General features: G+C 35.5%; 1 protein-coding gene across 1 annotated transcript; it reads right to left on the bottom strand.

Moving 5' to 3' along the window:
- Nucleotides 1-364: 364 nt before the first annotated feature.
- Nucleotides 365-16,998, bottom strand: LOC141516486 (olfactory receptor 5P80-like). The gene is made up of 2 exons (XM_074227552.1): nt 16,885-16,998; nt 365-1,401 (listed from the first exon to the last, which is right to left on the bottom strand). The coding sequence occupies exon 2, from the start codon at nt 1,382-1,384 to the stop codon at nt 449-451; it is 936 nt and encodes a 311-aa protein (XP_074083653.1). The 5' UTR covers nt 1,385-1,401; nt 16,885-16,998; the 3' UTR covers nt 365-448.
- Between the last annotated feature and the right edge of the window lie 297 nt (nt 16,999-17,295).

A 17,295-nucleotide genomic window follows, 5' to 3' on the forward strand; every position in this document is an offset into this window, starting at 1 on the left:
TAAATCGAAGACAAGGGGTGGCTAGGTGGCGTAGTGGATAAAGCATCGGCCTTGGAGTCAGGAGTACCTGGGTTCAAATCCAGTCTCAGACACTTAATAATTACCTAGCTGTGTGGCCCTGGGCAAGCCACTTAACCCCATTTGCCTTGCAAAAAAAAAAAAACTTAAAAAAAATCTAAGACAAAACCTTGGGTTTTCTACAGACAATCAAATCAAACAACAAGAGATTCATTGGTTTTTAATTCCAGCATATTTAAATTTATCAATTTAATTCAGTAACAATAATTATGTAAATTTTCTCACTCATTTATTTATTGGTACTACTCAGGTCTAACTATTAAAGAAGAATGTAAGCCAGTCATGACCAGGGCCTATTTTTTCTTTGTCTTTATATCACCAACATAATGTTCTTAATATAGGAGATGTTAGTTAAATTTAATTTAATTTATTAAAATAAGTGTTTTGTGCTTATCAATTTTTTCATGGCCCCCTTCACTTCCTTGTTTCTCAGACTATAGATCAAAGGGTTCAACAAGGGGATCATTACAGTGTAGAAAACAGACACTATTTTGTTCTGATCAGTTGAATATACTGACTTGGGCATCACATAAATAAATGTAATGGTGCCATAGTACAGTGTAACAGCAGTAAGGTGGGAGGTGCATGTGGAGAAAGCTTTAGACCTCCCCTCAGTAGAGCGTATCTTCAGGACTGAGAAGAAGATATAAATATAAGAAATAGTAATGATTATAATTGTTGTTGTAATTACAAATCCTGAAGACAAAGAAGGAAGCATTTCAATAAAAGGAACATGGGAACAAGAAAGTTTTACTAAGGGTGAGTAGTCACAGAAGAAATGATTGATTTTATTGGGTCCACAAAAAGACAAATTCAATGAACAACCAGCAAAGGTCCAAGCATTTGCACAACCACCCAGGTAGGATAGGCTAATTAATACAGTGCAGACCCTGGTAGACATGTTTGTAGAATAGAGTAGGGGACTACAGATGGCCATATATCGATCAAAGGCCATCACAGCCAACAGGAAGCATTCAGTTGTCCCAAATATGACTACAGAAAAAAGTTGAGCCACACAGCCTTGAAGAGGAATTGAGGTTATGTCCCCAAGGAGATTCATGAGCATCAGAGGCGTGACAGATGAAGAAAACCCAATATCCACAAATGCCAAGTGACTAAGAAAAAGGTACATTGGAGTGTGAAGTTGAGTACTCTTTTGAATTAATATTATGATGCTGAAATTGCCAAGTAAAATGACAGTATAGATTCCCAGAAATATCACAAAGAAAAAGACACAAAGGTTTGGGTCATCTGTTAACCCTAATATAAAGAATTCTGTCACAGCAGTGTAGTTTTTGCCACTCATCTGTTCTCAAATGGTGCCTGTTAAGACAAAAAACATGATTAAGAATTAGATAAAAAAACTAAAATTTGAGTATTTCTTCTTATCTAAAGAATAAATATTTATTGGCAACCAGTTAGTTGAAAAAGCCAATGCTAGACAACAATGCAAATACCAATAGAAAAATGACACAGAAGGGGATTTCAGATACAGCTATAAATAACCATCATATAAAAATGTAATATGGTAAATGTATAAGAAAGTGGTTCATACAAGCAATATGTTCTAAAAATATAGAGGACAGATGTCAGGGATGCATTCATGGAACTGGAAGTAGCTGAACTAGGTCTCAGAATCAGTAGTATCTCAATGGGAAGAGATGGGGTTGAGATGTAAGAGATTATAATTGACCTGACACTAGGTTGGCTGAGAAAAAACCTGGACATCTGTCATCACAGTAAATTTAGTTCATATTTAAAACATTTGGTTGAAAGTTTTGTTAGCATCATATTAATGGCAGATCTGATGTGCCCACTTTGCAAAGGTTCATCCACAAAGATTAGTCTTAAGGAATTCAACTGCCCAAAAATAAACAGTCATAGCGTTGGGTCCCAGAATTACAAACTAAATCACTTTGCTTCCATTCATACACATAATCCAAAGCAAGTGGAGAGATAAAATTTTATCCATTGAACTTGGGCAACACTGAAATTCCAATCCAGAAATCCATAATTTAAATAAAGGTCCATATTAAGGTATCCATTCCAAGACATCTAGTCCAGATATAAATGTCAACTATTGTTCTTTGCATACCTGGTTAAGCAATGCATTTGGTAAGTAGGCATTAGGGAGATTTATATTGACAACACACCTGCAAAGTATCCAAACATTTATGCTGAGAACTTAACAGAAGACATTTGAAGACAATTTTCTATGATAGATTTCATCATCACAGTCATAAAATTGATCGAGAGATAGAAAAAAGCAAGATTCTGTTGTGTTTATTGTTTGCTAATTGCAACTCATGAAACAAATTTTGTGGATAATTCTGTTATGATCTACTCTCATATTGATGAGAATAGAAACTATGTTTTAGACTACCACCTGTGCATATGAGACATTAGAAATGATGCTTAAGACAATGAAGTTGGCACAAACAACTGGATATGACTAAATGTAGTCATAAGAAATCATTATGAGAGGCAATATTGTTGTAAAGGCACTGAATGAGTCTATTTCCTGATATCACAGAGACAGAAAGATTCCAGATGAATGGAAAAGTTCATGGATGGTATTGTTTTCTATCCCTGTTGATCCCCTAACTTCTCACAGTTTTAGTTTCCCCATCTGTAAAATGGAGATGCTATTACCAGCTACCTTACCATGAAGAACAAATGAGATAATATATATGTAAAGTATTTTGCAGACCTTAAAGCATTATGTAAATGACAACTATTATTGTTTCCATTTTTATATACAAAAATGCACTGCTGGGAATATTTTGGTGACTATGGGACATTTCTTTTTGTATAGGGATATATATATATGTGTGTGTGTGTGTGTGTGTATCCACATATGTCTATATGCACATGTGTGTATACATGTATTTGTGTGTATATAGGTATATGTACCTATATGAGGTAGATAACATCTTTATCTGAATAATGTTAAATTCTGAATTGAATTTTTTTAAAATGTGATTTTAAAAAAGCAGATATTTGAAAACAAATATTTAAAGAGTATATTTTTTGAAATAATGACATTAATAATGTTTACTATAATAAAGAGTGAGTTTCCACTTGAAAAATTTTTGGCTATCACTCACAAAAATTGTAAAAAAGTATAGAATGGTTTAAAGATATAATTTCAATACATTAATTTGAATCGACCATCAGGTTATTTTTAATATATCTGAAACTCATTTAGAACGGGTTTAGTTTTAATGAAAAATAACTGTCTTTTAATTAAACATGAGTTTAGTTTTAATGAAACATAAAAATTAATAATATTCAAATCCTAAAATCAGTGATTAGTGAAATTTTGCTATTTAAGGTAATAACTCTTAGAATTATAAATTTTTTTGAGTTTTGATTACAGAGGTATTTTGTCTGAATGGTCATGAAATCAATAGTAGAAAATGACATGTGCTGGTGTCTGAGAACAAGTAAATCTTTCTATTCAATTTCTGTCTTATGGGAAAACTTTGTTTAATTGTGAAAATTGTGAGAAAGCCTTGTGTATTGTTTGATCTTATACAGGTCCAGTGGGGAAACTGGACCATCTCCCCCTGTTGCTTAGAGACCCTTAAATGAGGAGCTAGACTATACTGACTAGAAATCCAGTTAGATCTGTGAATTCAAGGAGTTTTGTCACAACTAAACATCTCAAGCAACCATACATCTTATCTGTATCTATAGTCAAAGAATAGGGACATTTTGGTCACTTAGCAAATTTTTTTCCCAAATGGTTCAACCAATACTCAGATCCACCAACATTATATACCTTTTGTCATCCTTGTCATTTTGCTGGGTGTTATATGAACCCTCAGGGTTGTTTTGATTTGTATTTCACTTATTGTTTTTGACTTGAACCAAATTTTCATACAGCGGTTAATGCTTTGTAATTTTTTAAATTTCTTTTTTTTTTGCTCCAAACCTTTTCACCTCCTGTCTGCAAGAAATGGCTCTTGGTTTTATTTCTTGTTTCATTTATCAATGTATTTTGGATATCAGATCCAAATATCAGAAAGAGATGATACAAAGATTTATCTCTCAGTTAGCTTCAATGATTTTTTCATATAAAGATTTTCAGTTTCATGTTATCAAAATCATCCATTTTATTTTGGAATTTCTGCTCTTTCTTATTAAGTTAATAATTTCCACAAGTTGAATACCTTTGTCTCCAAATACTTTTTCTTTACTCCCTCTCTTCCTCTGCTCTCCACCCTAGGCTTAGGGAAAAGAGGGACTCCTGTATTCTTTCTGAGATTATCTCCCGTTTATCTTGTATTTATCTTGTTTGTCCATAACTATATGCATATTGTCTGCCCCCTCCTTTAGGTTGTGAGCTCCTTGAGAGCTGTTTTTGGTTTTTTTGTGTCTCCAGTACTTAATAAAGTGCCTGATAGGTACTTTATAAATGATTATCAGTTTGATTTAACTTGCTCTTTACCAACTCACCATTGTGAACACTAAAGTGTTCTAGCAATTCTTCCTCATATTCCAAGTCTTGTTTTCCAACATCTCTCGAGCATAAAATTCTCATTTTCACATTTGCTGCCTTCTTTGAAAGCTGGTTCTTTTCTATCCAAAGTCATCCCATTTCCATATTTTTTCTTAATAAGGGGATTTGCCAAATAAGTCTTCATCCTTTGAACATTCTTAGATTTGCCCTTCCTGGAAAGTTATGTAGAACATGTGAGATATCCCCTGTCTGTTACTAATCCAGTATGTAGCAATGTCATAGTCCTACTTCAAACCATTAGTTGCCTGTGAGTGTGATGCTATCTGATGACAAGGAGTCTTCTTGTTCCTACAGAACTGGAGAAACTGATGACTCAGGATGCACCATAGCAGAAATGAGTTTATATAGAAAAGGATTGCAATGTTCCACCCTTTCCCTTCTAGCAATGAGTCAGACAAGATCAAGGGTGAACTTGCAGGTGGGGGGAGGGATAGTGGCAGCCCTATCTTCTACTCTGAGCATATGGTACCACTGTTGCTTTGTTTTTGTTCTTTCTGGATATTAAATGAATAAGTATCCTGAGATGAGAGAGTTCAGAAAACTAGTATAACTGGGACTGCAACTGAAGACTGGTAGTAAAGTCAAATTTAGTGAGAAGTTAGAACAGCAACTGAGGGACCTGTGCCTGATGCATCCCAACAGTTAATTGTCCAATCAGATGAAACACTGAACCCTCTAAGGAGTCAGTACAGCCATGTACCCATTCCCAATACCATTTACTAGGAATTACAATGATAGGAATTTATTAAAGGGAGAAAAAAAGATTATTAGCATGATCCCTCACTTTTGCGACTCAAGTTTGAGTCCATTCTTTGCAGATCCCTTACAGCTGTGGAGGAGAGGTATAGTGTATTGAATTGGAAGGAAGGGGAGAATGCTTTAAGCTAACCACACTAAACTTTATTCTCCCCAGGTATCCAGTATACACAAGGGGAGATTGGGCTCTAGGTTTAAGATATGGTTTTGTAACTTCTCTACTTGCTATGCCTTCTCAGTAAATATCTTTCTGTTTAAAAAAAATCCATGTCTACTGATTGATCAATATTATGGTGAAGCACACAAAATGGGGACACAGAACCCCCTCAGGGTTATCCCAATGCATAGGAGGAAACACTTTGGTGAAACAGTCAAAAGATGGAAATCTGATAGGGTTAAAGAAAATGGAGACTTTGAAATGCAAAAACATTTATATAAAATATATTTTGGAAAGTATCTGAGGTTATAATATATAATTAATATAATATAATATAATATAATATAATATAATATAATATAATATAATATAATATAATATAATATAATATAATATAATATAATATAATATAATATAATATAATATAAAAAATAATATATAATATATAAACTTGCCTCCAGAAACACAATGCATTCATCCCATTGTTCCTGATCATTCATCTGCATGAGATCCAAAAAAGAAGTATGGAAAGTAGAACTAACTGAATTGGAACTGATAATCCTTAAAGCCAGGTGGAATGCTTTACTGAGGAAAGGGACTTGAGCCAAAAAGGATTGTAAGAACAGTTGAAGATAGTTCTCTTTCAAGTCCTGCTTAGAAATAGCAGGCCTTAAAGCTAGGATTCTGAAGTAGTTAAAGAGAAGCAGATTCTGCCAATCCTAAACTAAGAGTAATTGCCCTTGCTAAAAGTACATTGTGAAACACCAGTTGAAGAAGCCACGGTATCACTAAACCAATCCAGTGGCTGAATGTGAGAAAAGACTGCAGCTGCCTCAAATATGAAGATCTCACATTTCAGCAGAGATGCCATTCTCTGAGAAGAGCCTAGAGAGCATTGCAATGGCAGGCCTGGTTGTATGGCAGTTTGGTGGCAGAGCTGCCCTAGAATCCTGAAAGTGATAATGGACACCCATCTGAGGAGTCAACCTGTAAGTATGACTGGGGTTGAGCAAATGAGCCCAGAGGTCAACTCTTACACCAAAACATAAAAGGGAGTACTAGGGAAACCCAACTGGGGATAATGAATAGGAGTTGGGAGAATGAATCCAAAGCAGGTGCTATATTTCTTTGAGTCTGTGAACCACCTTTCCTTAGCTTCTTCAGTCTTGACTTCTTAAGACCTAATACTCAAGTCCAGTTTCCCCCTCCTCCAAGGGACTGGACACTATCCATAAGAATTATCAAGTTCAATTTTATTAATCTTGCCAGTCTAAGTTCTTTCAGAGTCCCCTGTATAACATTTAGAGGTATCCTCAGCAATCCCCTCACCATTGCTCTGGGAGATCCTCCCCACTCACTCTAATATCATTCCTCTCTAGTCACCCTGGTGTTAATTTCTTGATATTATTGAGAAATGTAGAATATATTTTGTTCCTACCTCTCCAAACCCAGTTTGAAGCAAGGTCATTGCTCAAATCTCATAATGGGGCAAGAGTGTCCTTGCCAGCACCAATGTACTCAGTCCCCTGATCTCTTGTAACAAAAAAAGATCTAGGTTTAGATATAAATAGTTGTACCTTGGTGATGGAAATCCTAGTCCATTCCTATCACCTACTTAGAACTTTTGTCCACAAAATTCTCAAGAGCTAGCTGATTCCAGGTTTCCCTTTAGTAAAAACTACCATTCTGTCCTACTATATTAGGGATCGCCAAACTTTTTTGACTGCTTACTCCCATCAAAAAAAAATAGAATACCTGGGCAAATATCAATTGCTCATGGATAGGTTGAGCTAATATAATAAAAACGACAGTTCTACTTAAATTAAATTACTTATATAGTGCCCTGCCAATAAAAATTCAAAAAAATTACTTTAATAAGTTAGAAAAAAATGTAAGTAAATTCATATGGAGAAATAAAAAGTCAAGAATTTCCAGGAATTCCATGAAAAAAAGTGCAAAAGAAGGTGGCTTAGTCCCACCAGATCTAAAATTGTATGATAAAGCATCAGTCATCAAAACTGTCTGGTATTGGGCGGCTAGGTGGCATAGTAGAAAGGGCACTGGCCCTGGAGTCAGGAGTTCCTGAGTTCAAATATGGCCTCAGACACTTAATAATTACCTAGCTGTGTAGCCTTAGGCAAGCCACTTAACCCCATTGCTTTGCAAAAAAACTGTCTGGTAATTGGCTGTTTGATAAACCCAAAGAGTCCAACTTTGGGGATAAAAACCCTCTCTTCAATAAAAAAAAAAACTGTTGGGAAAATTGGAAGTTAGTATGGCAGAAACTTGAATTAGACCAACATCTCACACCCTATACCAAGATAAGATCAAAATGGATACAGGACTTAGACATAAAAGACAACATTATAAGCAAATTAGGAGATCAAGAAATAGTACTTGTCAGATCTATGGAAAGGGAAGCAGTTTATGACCAAGGAAGAGAAGGAAAACATCATTAAAAATATACTAGATAGTTTTGATTACATTAAATTAAAAAGCTTTTGCACAGACAAAACCACTGGAACCAAGATCAAAAGAAACATTGTAAATTGGGAAACAATTTTTACAACTAGACTCATTTCTAAAAATACAGAGAACTAACTGAGTCAAATTAAAAAAAAAACAAGCCACTCCCCAATTGACAAATGTCAAAGGATATGCAAAGGCAATTTGCAAATGAGGAAATCAAAGCAATCCATAGTCATATGAAAAAATTGCTGTATATCACTACTTATTAGAGAAATGAAAAATGAAGCATCTCTGAGGTACCACCTCACACCTCTCAAATTGGCCAATATGGCCATAAAAGACAATGATCAATGTTGGAAGGGATGTGGGAAATCTGGGGAACTAATACATGGTTAGTGGAGGTGTGAACTCATCCAACCTTTCTAGAGAGCAATTTGGAATTAAGCCCAAAGGGCAACAAAAATGTGCACAACCTTTGATCCAGCAATACCACTACTGGGTCTATACCCTGAAGAGATCATAAAAAAGGGTAGAAACATCACTTGTACAAAAATATTCATAGCAGCCTTGTTTGTGGTGGCAAAGAATTGGAAATTGAGTGAATGTCCTTCAATTGGGGAATGGCTTAGCAAACTGTGGTATATGTCTGTGATGAAACACTATTGTTCTATTACAAGCCAGGAGGGATGGGAATTCAGGGAAGCCTGGAAAGATTTGCATGAACGGATGCTGAGCAAGATGAGCAGAATCAGAACAATGACAGCAACATTAAGGATGATGATCAAATTTAATGGACTTTCTCATTCCATCAGTGCAACAATCAGGCACAATTTTGGAGTATCCGTGATGGAGAATACCATCTGTATCCAGTGAAAGAATTGTGGAGTTTGGACAAAGACCAAAGACTGTTACCTCTAATTAAAAAAAAAGTTATCTTTTATGTAATTTTTCTATCTCTTATACTTTATTTTTTCCTTAAGGATATGATTTCTCTCTCATCACATTCAACTTAGATCAATGTATACCATGGAAACAATGTAAAGACTAACAGACTGCCTTCTGTGGGGATGGGGGAGGGAATCAAGATTAAAGGAAAAATTGTAAAATTCAAAATAAATAAATACTTTTTAAAATAGCATATAACCCCAAAATGTGTATATTTACTTATTTATAAATTATATCCAAGTTCTGTATACCAATAATTCTATCAACTGGTAGGAAGGAAGAAACAAACAAACTGGCAGACAGACAGACAAAGAAAAAGAAATTATTGAGTACTTATGAAATTCTATTCTGGGGATACAAACATAAAAGTACCTGCCCTAGATGAGCTTACATTGTAAAGTGAGGAATTTAATATTTTAAAGATAAGGATTATGCTTGTGATTTTGTTGATATAGATGGATTCAAAATCAGGACTAATAGAGTGGAGTGGCACAATAAGAGAGACTAGGTTCTCTAGAGACCTGAAAAGTGAAGTGACTTGCCCAGAATCACACAGCCTATATGTGTCAAAGATAAAACTTAAGCCCAGGTTTTCCTAACTTCCAGGCCAACTCCCCATCATTATGATACAGTCTCTGTATGTTATAAAACAAAAATAGAAATTTTGAAAGGATGAGATAATAATGAAACCATACTTGATCCTAGGGTCAAAATGACACCACTGGAGTTAATTGAGTAGATAAGTGACATGATTAGACCTAGATTTTAATCATTCTAGCAATTAAGTGGAGAATAGATTGGAGACTGGAGAAATTTAAGGAAATGACACAAATTAAAAGGCAGTTTTTATATAGTCCAAATAAGAAGTGATGAAGTCCTAGAATTAGGGTGGTAGCTATGTGAATAAGGAGAAGGGGAGAGATGGGAAAGATATGGAGATAGAAATGACAAGATTTGACAGTTGATTAGATATGGCCACTGAGGAAGAGTGGGGAATAGAAAATGAAATGGGTTGTGAGTTTGCTTGACTGAAAGGATGGTTGTGTCCCAAGTAGTAACAGAGAAGTTGAGAAGGGTGGATTTAGGGGTGGGGGGAATGAAAATTAGGATCTGTTGCAACCCATTTGTTCCACTCAAGTATATGACTTACTTCGTCTTGTCCAGAATGAAAAAGGGAAAGACAGAACTCTTACTCACCAGCCACTGCTCTGGAATACAAACCCCTTCCTCTAAGGGTCTCTGCTGCAGCCATGCGGTAACTGAAGGACAGGAAATGAAGATGTTGGGGTGGGAGAATAGAATTTTCCCAGGGGCATCTACACAGCTTCTATGGGCATGGATGCTCAGGTGGCAAGTAGATTACAAATCCAGGGTAAGAGAGCTGACTCAGAATGGGAAAGATGGGTAACTTGCAAAGCAGAGGGAGGGGCAAAGTAGAGGAGTATTGGAGAATGAAGTATGGTTGGGTTGTGGACAAGCCCCAGGATTGGTCACAGAAGGGATGGTGGATCAGCATTGAATCTCTAATCCCCACATATTTAGATTCTACCTTATTCTTTATCACAGACCTCCAGCCCTGCCTATTTTACCAAGCACAGTATGAAGAAATGATTAAGTACTTCTACAGGCAACTCTTCCACTCTCTAAATAACTACCAGTTTTTCAAGTAAGGTGTTCCCATAGTCTTATACATAATCATTGGGATCTTAGCAATATAATGATGGGAAGAACAAAAAATTAGAAAATTGACTTCATGACCTTAACCAAGCCACTTGCTATGTCTAAGTCTCAGCTTTCTCACCTATATGTAATGAGAATCAAGATCATTCCCATAGACCTTCTCTAGTCACTTTAGAGATGTGAGCTCAGTATTGTATTGCTTTGAGATGACACAGTAATCCTTGGGTCCTATGAAGCCAGCCAGCAAAGGCTAGAGTAGGGTGTATCACCAAGAATTGACCACAGAAAAGGAGCTCACTCAATAGACTCAAAAAGAACTAACTTTTGGCAATCTATTTGAGTTTTAAGCATTTCTTTTCTTTGTAGAAATAAATAGCCTTGCTATAGCTAATCTGCATTGTACATTGAATAATCATTCCTCCCTTTTGGAGATAACTTAGGAACCAATATGAGCTTTCTTTTGCTCTTCCTGATGTTCAAGTGGGGAGAAATAAAGAGCCAGAGAATGTAAGAAGGAATCTTACTCTCTTTCTTTAGAGGTCAGAGCCCCACCCACCCACCCAGGGCTGAACTCAGCCCAAGTTAGCCCATAGCTAGGACCCTTTAGAGAAAGAACGCAACCAAGTCCCCATGGACCTTCCCTGTTAGGTGGGAAAAGATTATCTCTTGGATCTTAGATTTCTAACTAAAAAGGAACTTGGAAGCCATCAAGTCCAACCTCCTCATCTCAAAGATGAAGAACATAAAGGTTAAACAACTTGCCAAGGTCAAATATGTAGTATCATACATCACACTACAAATTTAGGTGACTGGGTGGAAGCTGGCTGGCCCAGTAGAGAGAGTGGAGTTAGGAAGTCTCATTTGCCTGACTTCAAATCTGGCCTTAGACATTTACTAGCTATGTGACCCTGGGAAAGTCACTTAACCCTGTCTGCCTCGATTTACTCACTTGTAAAATGAACTGGAGAAGGAAATGGCAAGTCACTCCAGTATCTATGCCAAGAGAACCTTAAATGGGATCATGAAGATTCAGACACAAATCAGCAATACCAACAACTGTAAAATCAAAGTTCTTTTTTGCACTGTCTCCAAGTTCCTTTCAACTTCTATATTCTAGAAAAACATTCATTCAAATCAGTAACTATATAAAACTGAATTCAGAGGGTTTGTCACAACTTTCAATATTGAGAGTTTTCAAAATATACTGCTCTAGGGGTGGCTAGGTGGTGCAGTGGATAGAGCAGCAGCCCTGAAGTCAGGAGAACCTGAGTTCAAATCCCACCTCAGACACTTAATAATTACCTAGCTGTGTGGCCTTGGGCAAGCCACTTAACCCCATTTGTCTTGCAAAAACCTAAATATATATACACATACTGCTCAGAAGTACATCAAGATGCTCCCTCCTGGGAGGAAGATATGAAAGAAAGATCATTTAAGTCTTTATTCAGTCCTAGATTCACCATCAGAACATGGAAAGAATAGAAAAAAAAAATAACCATGTCCAATCCCTTCCTTTTACAGATGAGAAATCTGAGGCCAAATGAAAGTAAGGGGCTTGACTAAGGTCTTACAGTTAAAAAGTGACAGGTCAGGATTTAGACCCAGGTCCCTCTGTTAGCTGCACCAGAAACTCTACTGCCCAGGGATTCTTACACAGTAACTATTAGCATACCCCCTTAATTGGTCTCCCTGCTCCTGGTCTTTTTCCTCTACAATTCAGCCTCCACCCAGCTGTTAAAATTCTAAAATTATCTGTCTAAGGCACAAGTCTGACCACATCAATCCCCTGCTGACACAGCTTCAGTGACTATCTATTGTCTCTAGGAAGAAATACAAAATCCTCAAGCTACCATTTAAGTCTTCCTTGATCGAGTTCCTTTCTACATTTCCATCATTATTTTACATTGTTTTCTTTCATATATACTGTATATATTCCAGGTAACTGTTCCCTGCACTCAGGGGTGTGTTGGTAAGTGTTTTTAACATTTAACGTGACTTACAGAAGGGAGGAAAAATACAGTCAGTATTAATCTGAATTATTAACATTTTCTAGACAATCAACAAAAGTCTAGACAATCAACAAAACAAATAAATCAGACTGTGATTTGTAGTTTGTTTAGATTTTTGAGGTGTAATATTCACAATGAAAATTTAACACCCTTCTTTCCTTACAAGATGGTCAGAGTTTGCCCCATCATACTCCTGTCTGCACTTTATATTCTGTCTCCTTCCTCCAGTCATTTGCATAAACTATACCCCATGTACAGAATGCACTTATTCACCTCAGCTCTTAGGTTTCAAAATCTCAGACACACTATTAGGTGCTATAGAACCAAAGACAAAAAAGAAAAATATCCCTAACTGTGGCATATATCCTCGATTTGTATAATAATAATAGTGACTGTTTGATTCTGAAGAAGGTCGTGTCATCAAGTTAACGGTGGCATGACTTCCACATTATGTCTAAAATAGTGAGGAGTATGCTATATAAAAACATCCTTCTCACTTGCCTTTTCTACAAATATGTACAAATAAATAAGAGAGTATACTAAGAACTTGGGTAAATCAAGGAAAAACTCATGTCGTAACTAATAGTATTGTGCAAATATTACTGTTAGATTCTACAAGGCAGAGAGGAGGAATGAAGGCAATATAGCCCTTTATGAAAATGTACAGAAAGAATTTAGTATATATTCATAGAAGTATAATGTCCAAAGTAAAAGAAGATAGTATTCCACTGTCTTCTGCCCTTTCAATGGAAATGCTCAAGCAAAAAAGTTGATAGTCACCTATCAGGGATTCCAAAGAGGAGACCCCCTGAATTGAGATTAAAATAGCTGTCTTCCTCATTGGTCCATTATTTTACCAACTCAAAGTTTTTACAGGGTAATCATCTCTGAAGAACACAAACTAAAGGAACAAAGGATGATGGAAAGATGAGTGATGAGTGAGGAGAGTAAATAGTGTGTGACATATCATCAAGGATGGCCTGTGTCAAGAGAAATGTAAAAACATCGTCAAAGAAATATGTAACTAGGAGAATAAGATGGGCTAGCCCTGTTGCTAGTGAGAGCGAACAGCCTCGAATCTAGCCTCATACTAGCTGGATAACCCTGGGCAAGTCATTAACTCTTTTCCAATCTTACTTTCTTTACCCACAAAATGATAATAGTAGCACCTATCTCACAGAGTAGTTGTGAAAGTCAGATGAGATAAAGTATGAACAGCTTTTTCTATACCTTAAAGCACTATATAAATATTAAATAATAAAAATAAAATAAAAGCTAATATAAATATTAGCTATTTCTAATAGTACTACTGAAATGCTGTACTGCTATTGAAAAACATCCATAGGAAGGTCCCCAGAGGACTCTGTAAACCTTTTATGGAGAATTTTTGGAAGGACATAAATCTAACAGGATGGAAATTTTATTATTTTATAACTCTTTCTGTATTTAAATACAAAATGATTTGACTATTTTAAGCAGTGAAATTTGATCTAATTGCATAAAAGAATACTGTAGGCTACTTGCTAGCTCTGAATAAGCAACCTCTTTAACTACAGAAGCCATGAGTGGCAATGCCATGGATGCTGTGGGTGGTCCAAGTCATAGCCAGAAGAGGAAGAAGAAAAGGATGAAAAAGTAAAAAATTCTGATGTAGAAAAAAAAATTGAAAAAAGGAGGAAAAAATAAGAGATAAAGAGGAGTAAGAGGAGGGAAAAAGAAGATGTAGATGAGTAATAGGAGAGAATTTGGCATCTATAATTATCTCTTTTGAGATATATATTATATATGTATGTATATAACTTTAATATGAAGGAAAGATCAGAGACACAAATTTTACCTATAAGGAGCATCACTATGTTTCCTTAGATAGTTATTTAGAATTACTATAATTACATAATATAATACTAAGATCTCACACTTATTCAGCTCTTCAAATTTTGAAATGATTTCCTCTTGAAAACTCAGTGAGATATATAATTATAGGTAATATTTTCCCCATATTAGAGTTGAGGAAACTGAGACTTCCAGAGATTAAGTGATTTATAAATTGTCACACTGCTAATAGGTATTAGGTGTCCCTATTCCAAGACCTATTCTCTTTTTACTACTTAGAATCAGCAAGTGTCTGGTAGATGATTAGTTCATAACATGAATGTCTCTTTGTATATATGTTCATATTGCATTTTTGTGTGCATTTTGTATAATACTTTTTTCTCCTAGATCAAACTGAAACTTTGGCATTAATAAAGAAATCAAATTGATATATTGGTTGATATCTTTGTAAGAAGGATTCTGAAAATGAAAAGGCTTGAATTATTGGGATGCAGTGTAGTATGGTGCCAAGAGCTCAGATTGGGAGTTTGAGGATCTCAGTTCAAATGCTACCTTTGTTATTTACTATCTATTGGGCAATTAAGTCTCTTTATCTCCTTCCATCTCAGTTTTCTTATCTGCAACAATTAAAGAGTTCGTAGAGATGACCTTTGAGATCCCAGGACCAGGATCTAGACCTGGAATAGATGTCAAAGACCATCCAGTTTCTACCCTTCCTGTAACAGATGAGAACACATAGGCTTGGACAGCTTAAGTGTCTTATTTCCCCAAGGTGATATGGAAAATAACAGAGGGAAAACTTGAACTCAAATTATCTGACTCAAGCCAGGGCTTTTGCCACTAAATTATACTGCTTCCTATTAATAGAACCCTTTTCGTTTTCAGAATTTTTCTCATTAAAATAGCAATTATTACATCAGTTTATTCCTTTATTAACCCCAAAGCTTTAATCTGTGACCATAATTAAAAGGTACTCTTCAAAATACACATGCACATGCACACACACACATACACATACACACACACTCACTCAAACACTAACACAAAAACACAAACACACATAGCATGCCAAGAGAAAAACTTCCATATTATTAGCTCATCATTTTTTATCAGACACTTTTGTTGCAACATTTTAGGATGCTTGATTAATCCAAAAGAAAAGCATTGGATTTGCAATCAGAGGATGAAGTTTTGAATTTCAGTTCCTCCTAATACCTGTGTGACCTTGGATCAATCACTTAACATTTCTAGACCTCAATTTCCACATCTGTAAAATAAAGGGATTAGACTACATAACTTCTATGGATATGACTGATCTTAACTATGATCTTATGAACTGAATTCACTTAATAAGATTTGACATTAAGATAGCATTCACTGTATACATACCACTTTCAAATCTCTGATGACAGTAGATAAATGAAGAAACAAATCTTTATTTTTTTAAACATCAGATGAATTAAAGACCTAAGGAAATTCAAAAGAGCCCACCTGAAATGAGCCCTGGGTAGCTTTAGCATCAAAAAAAAGCTCCACATACTTCTACAGTAATGTTAAAGTAAATATTGGTAGTACCTTTTGATAGAAGAAAATGATGTGTTTAGATGCCAAGGAATTGTCAAGGTATGGCAGTACCATTTTTATGTTGGGTTTAATGGCATTTGGGATTTAACCCCTTGAGAATCTATGACCAAACATAGATTGGATCATTAAAATGCATCAAAGATTAAAAAACTCTACACAAACAGGTGTTAAAAAAAACTTCTCAATTCTCAAGGGAACATTTAGTTTTTCTTTGGTAGTGATGTAATCAGACCAATAAATATCATCATGCCATGGCAGATCTTAAAAACTGATTTTGATCAATATATACACTCTATATAGCTGTACCAAGCTGAATTACCTATGAAAATTAGATTCATAAGCTTTGCTGTCTATGCCTATACTCACCAAAGAATCCTAGACTCAAACTTCTAACTAAGGGTACAGATGCTATTTGCATTATGGAAAAATATTCAACATTGAAAGCAGCAATGAAATTTCTCAAACCTCCAAGGTAGCAACTCCCTAGGAGTGTTTCTGATATACAGATGCTATGTGGAGGGGGTAGGAAAGGAATTCAAATTACTTATCCAAGCAGTCCAGAAATCCCAGATCTTAATTTCAACTCTCCCTAAACCAGTTAAATACAATTTAACTGGATTTTCAAGGAAAGATGCTTAATTGCAACAGTTTTACCCTTCCTGAATATTTGCTTCCTATCTTGAGTTCAAAATATCCAACAATGAACATCTAACCTATTCTTTTTTTGGAAAAAAAAATTCATTCTGAAGTTAAATGCATTTCTAAAGTGCACGTAAAAATTATGCTTACACTATTCCATAACATAATTTTTATATGCACTAGAAAACCAAAACAATTCTTGGACTCACCTTGTTGTCACATTTGCTTTGCTGCTATGGTCTGGAACTGAACCCACAATATCTCTGAGGTGGGCTTGTTAACAGGTCTGGTGAAACATACTATGTTCATTCTGAGCCAAAGCAAACCTGCTAACAAAATCAAATTAAAAACTTCAGATGATCCATTTTTTATAATGCCTTACATACCTCCTGGACCTGAAAAGTCACCAAAGGCATTTGATTTCTAATCCAAAGGAGAGCTCAGAAGTCATTTTAGTCTAAACTGTAGGAAGAAGAAATGTTCTTTACAAAATACCTAACCTATTATTTGGGGGGGTGGGGCAAAATCTTTCTGAACTTTAAATCACCCCCATAAAAATACTTACACACACACACACACACACACACAGCAGAACATCAAAATAAAGCAAAATAAATGAA

This window comes from Macrotis lagotis, chromosome 3 (genome assembly GCF_037893015.1).
Source record: "Macrotis lagotis isolate mMagLag1 chromosome 3, bilby.v1.9.chrom.fasta, whole genome shotgun sequence".
Lineage (NCBI taxonomy): Eukaryota > Metazoa > Chordata > Mammalia > Peramelemorphia > Peramelidae > Macrotis > Macrotis lagotis.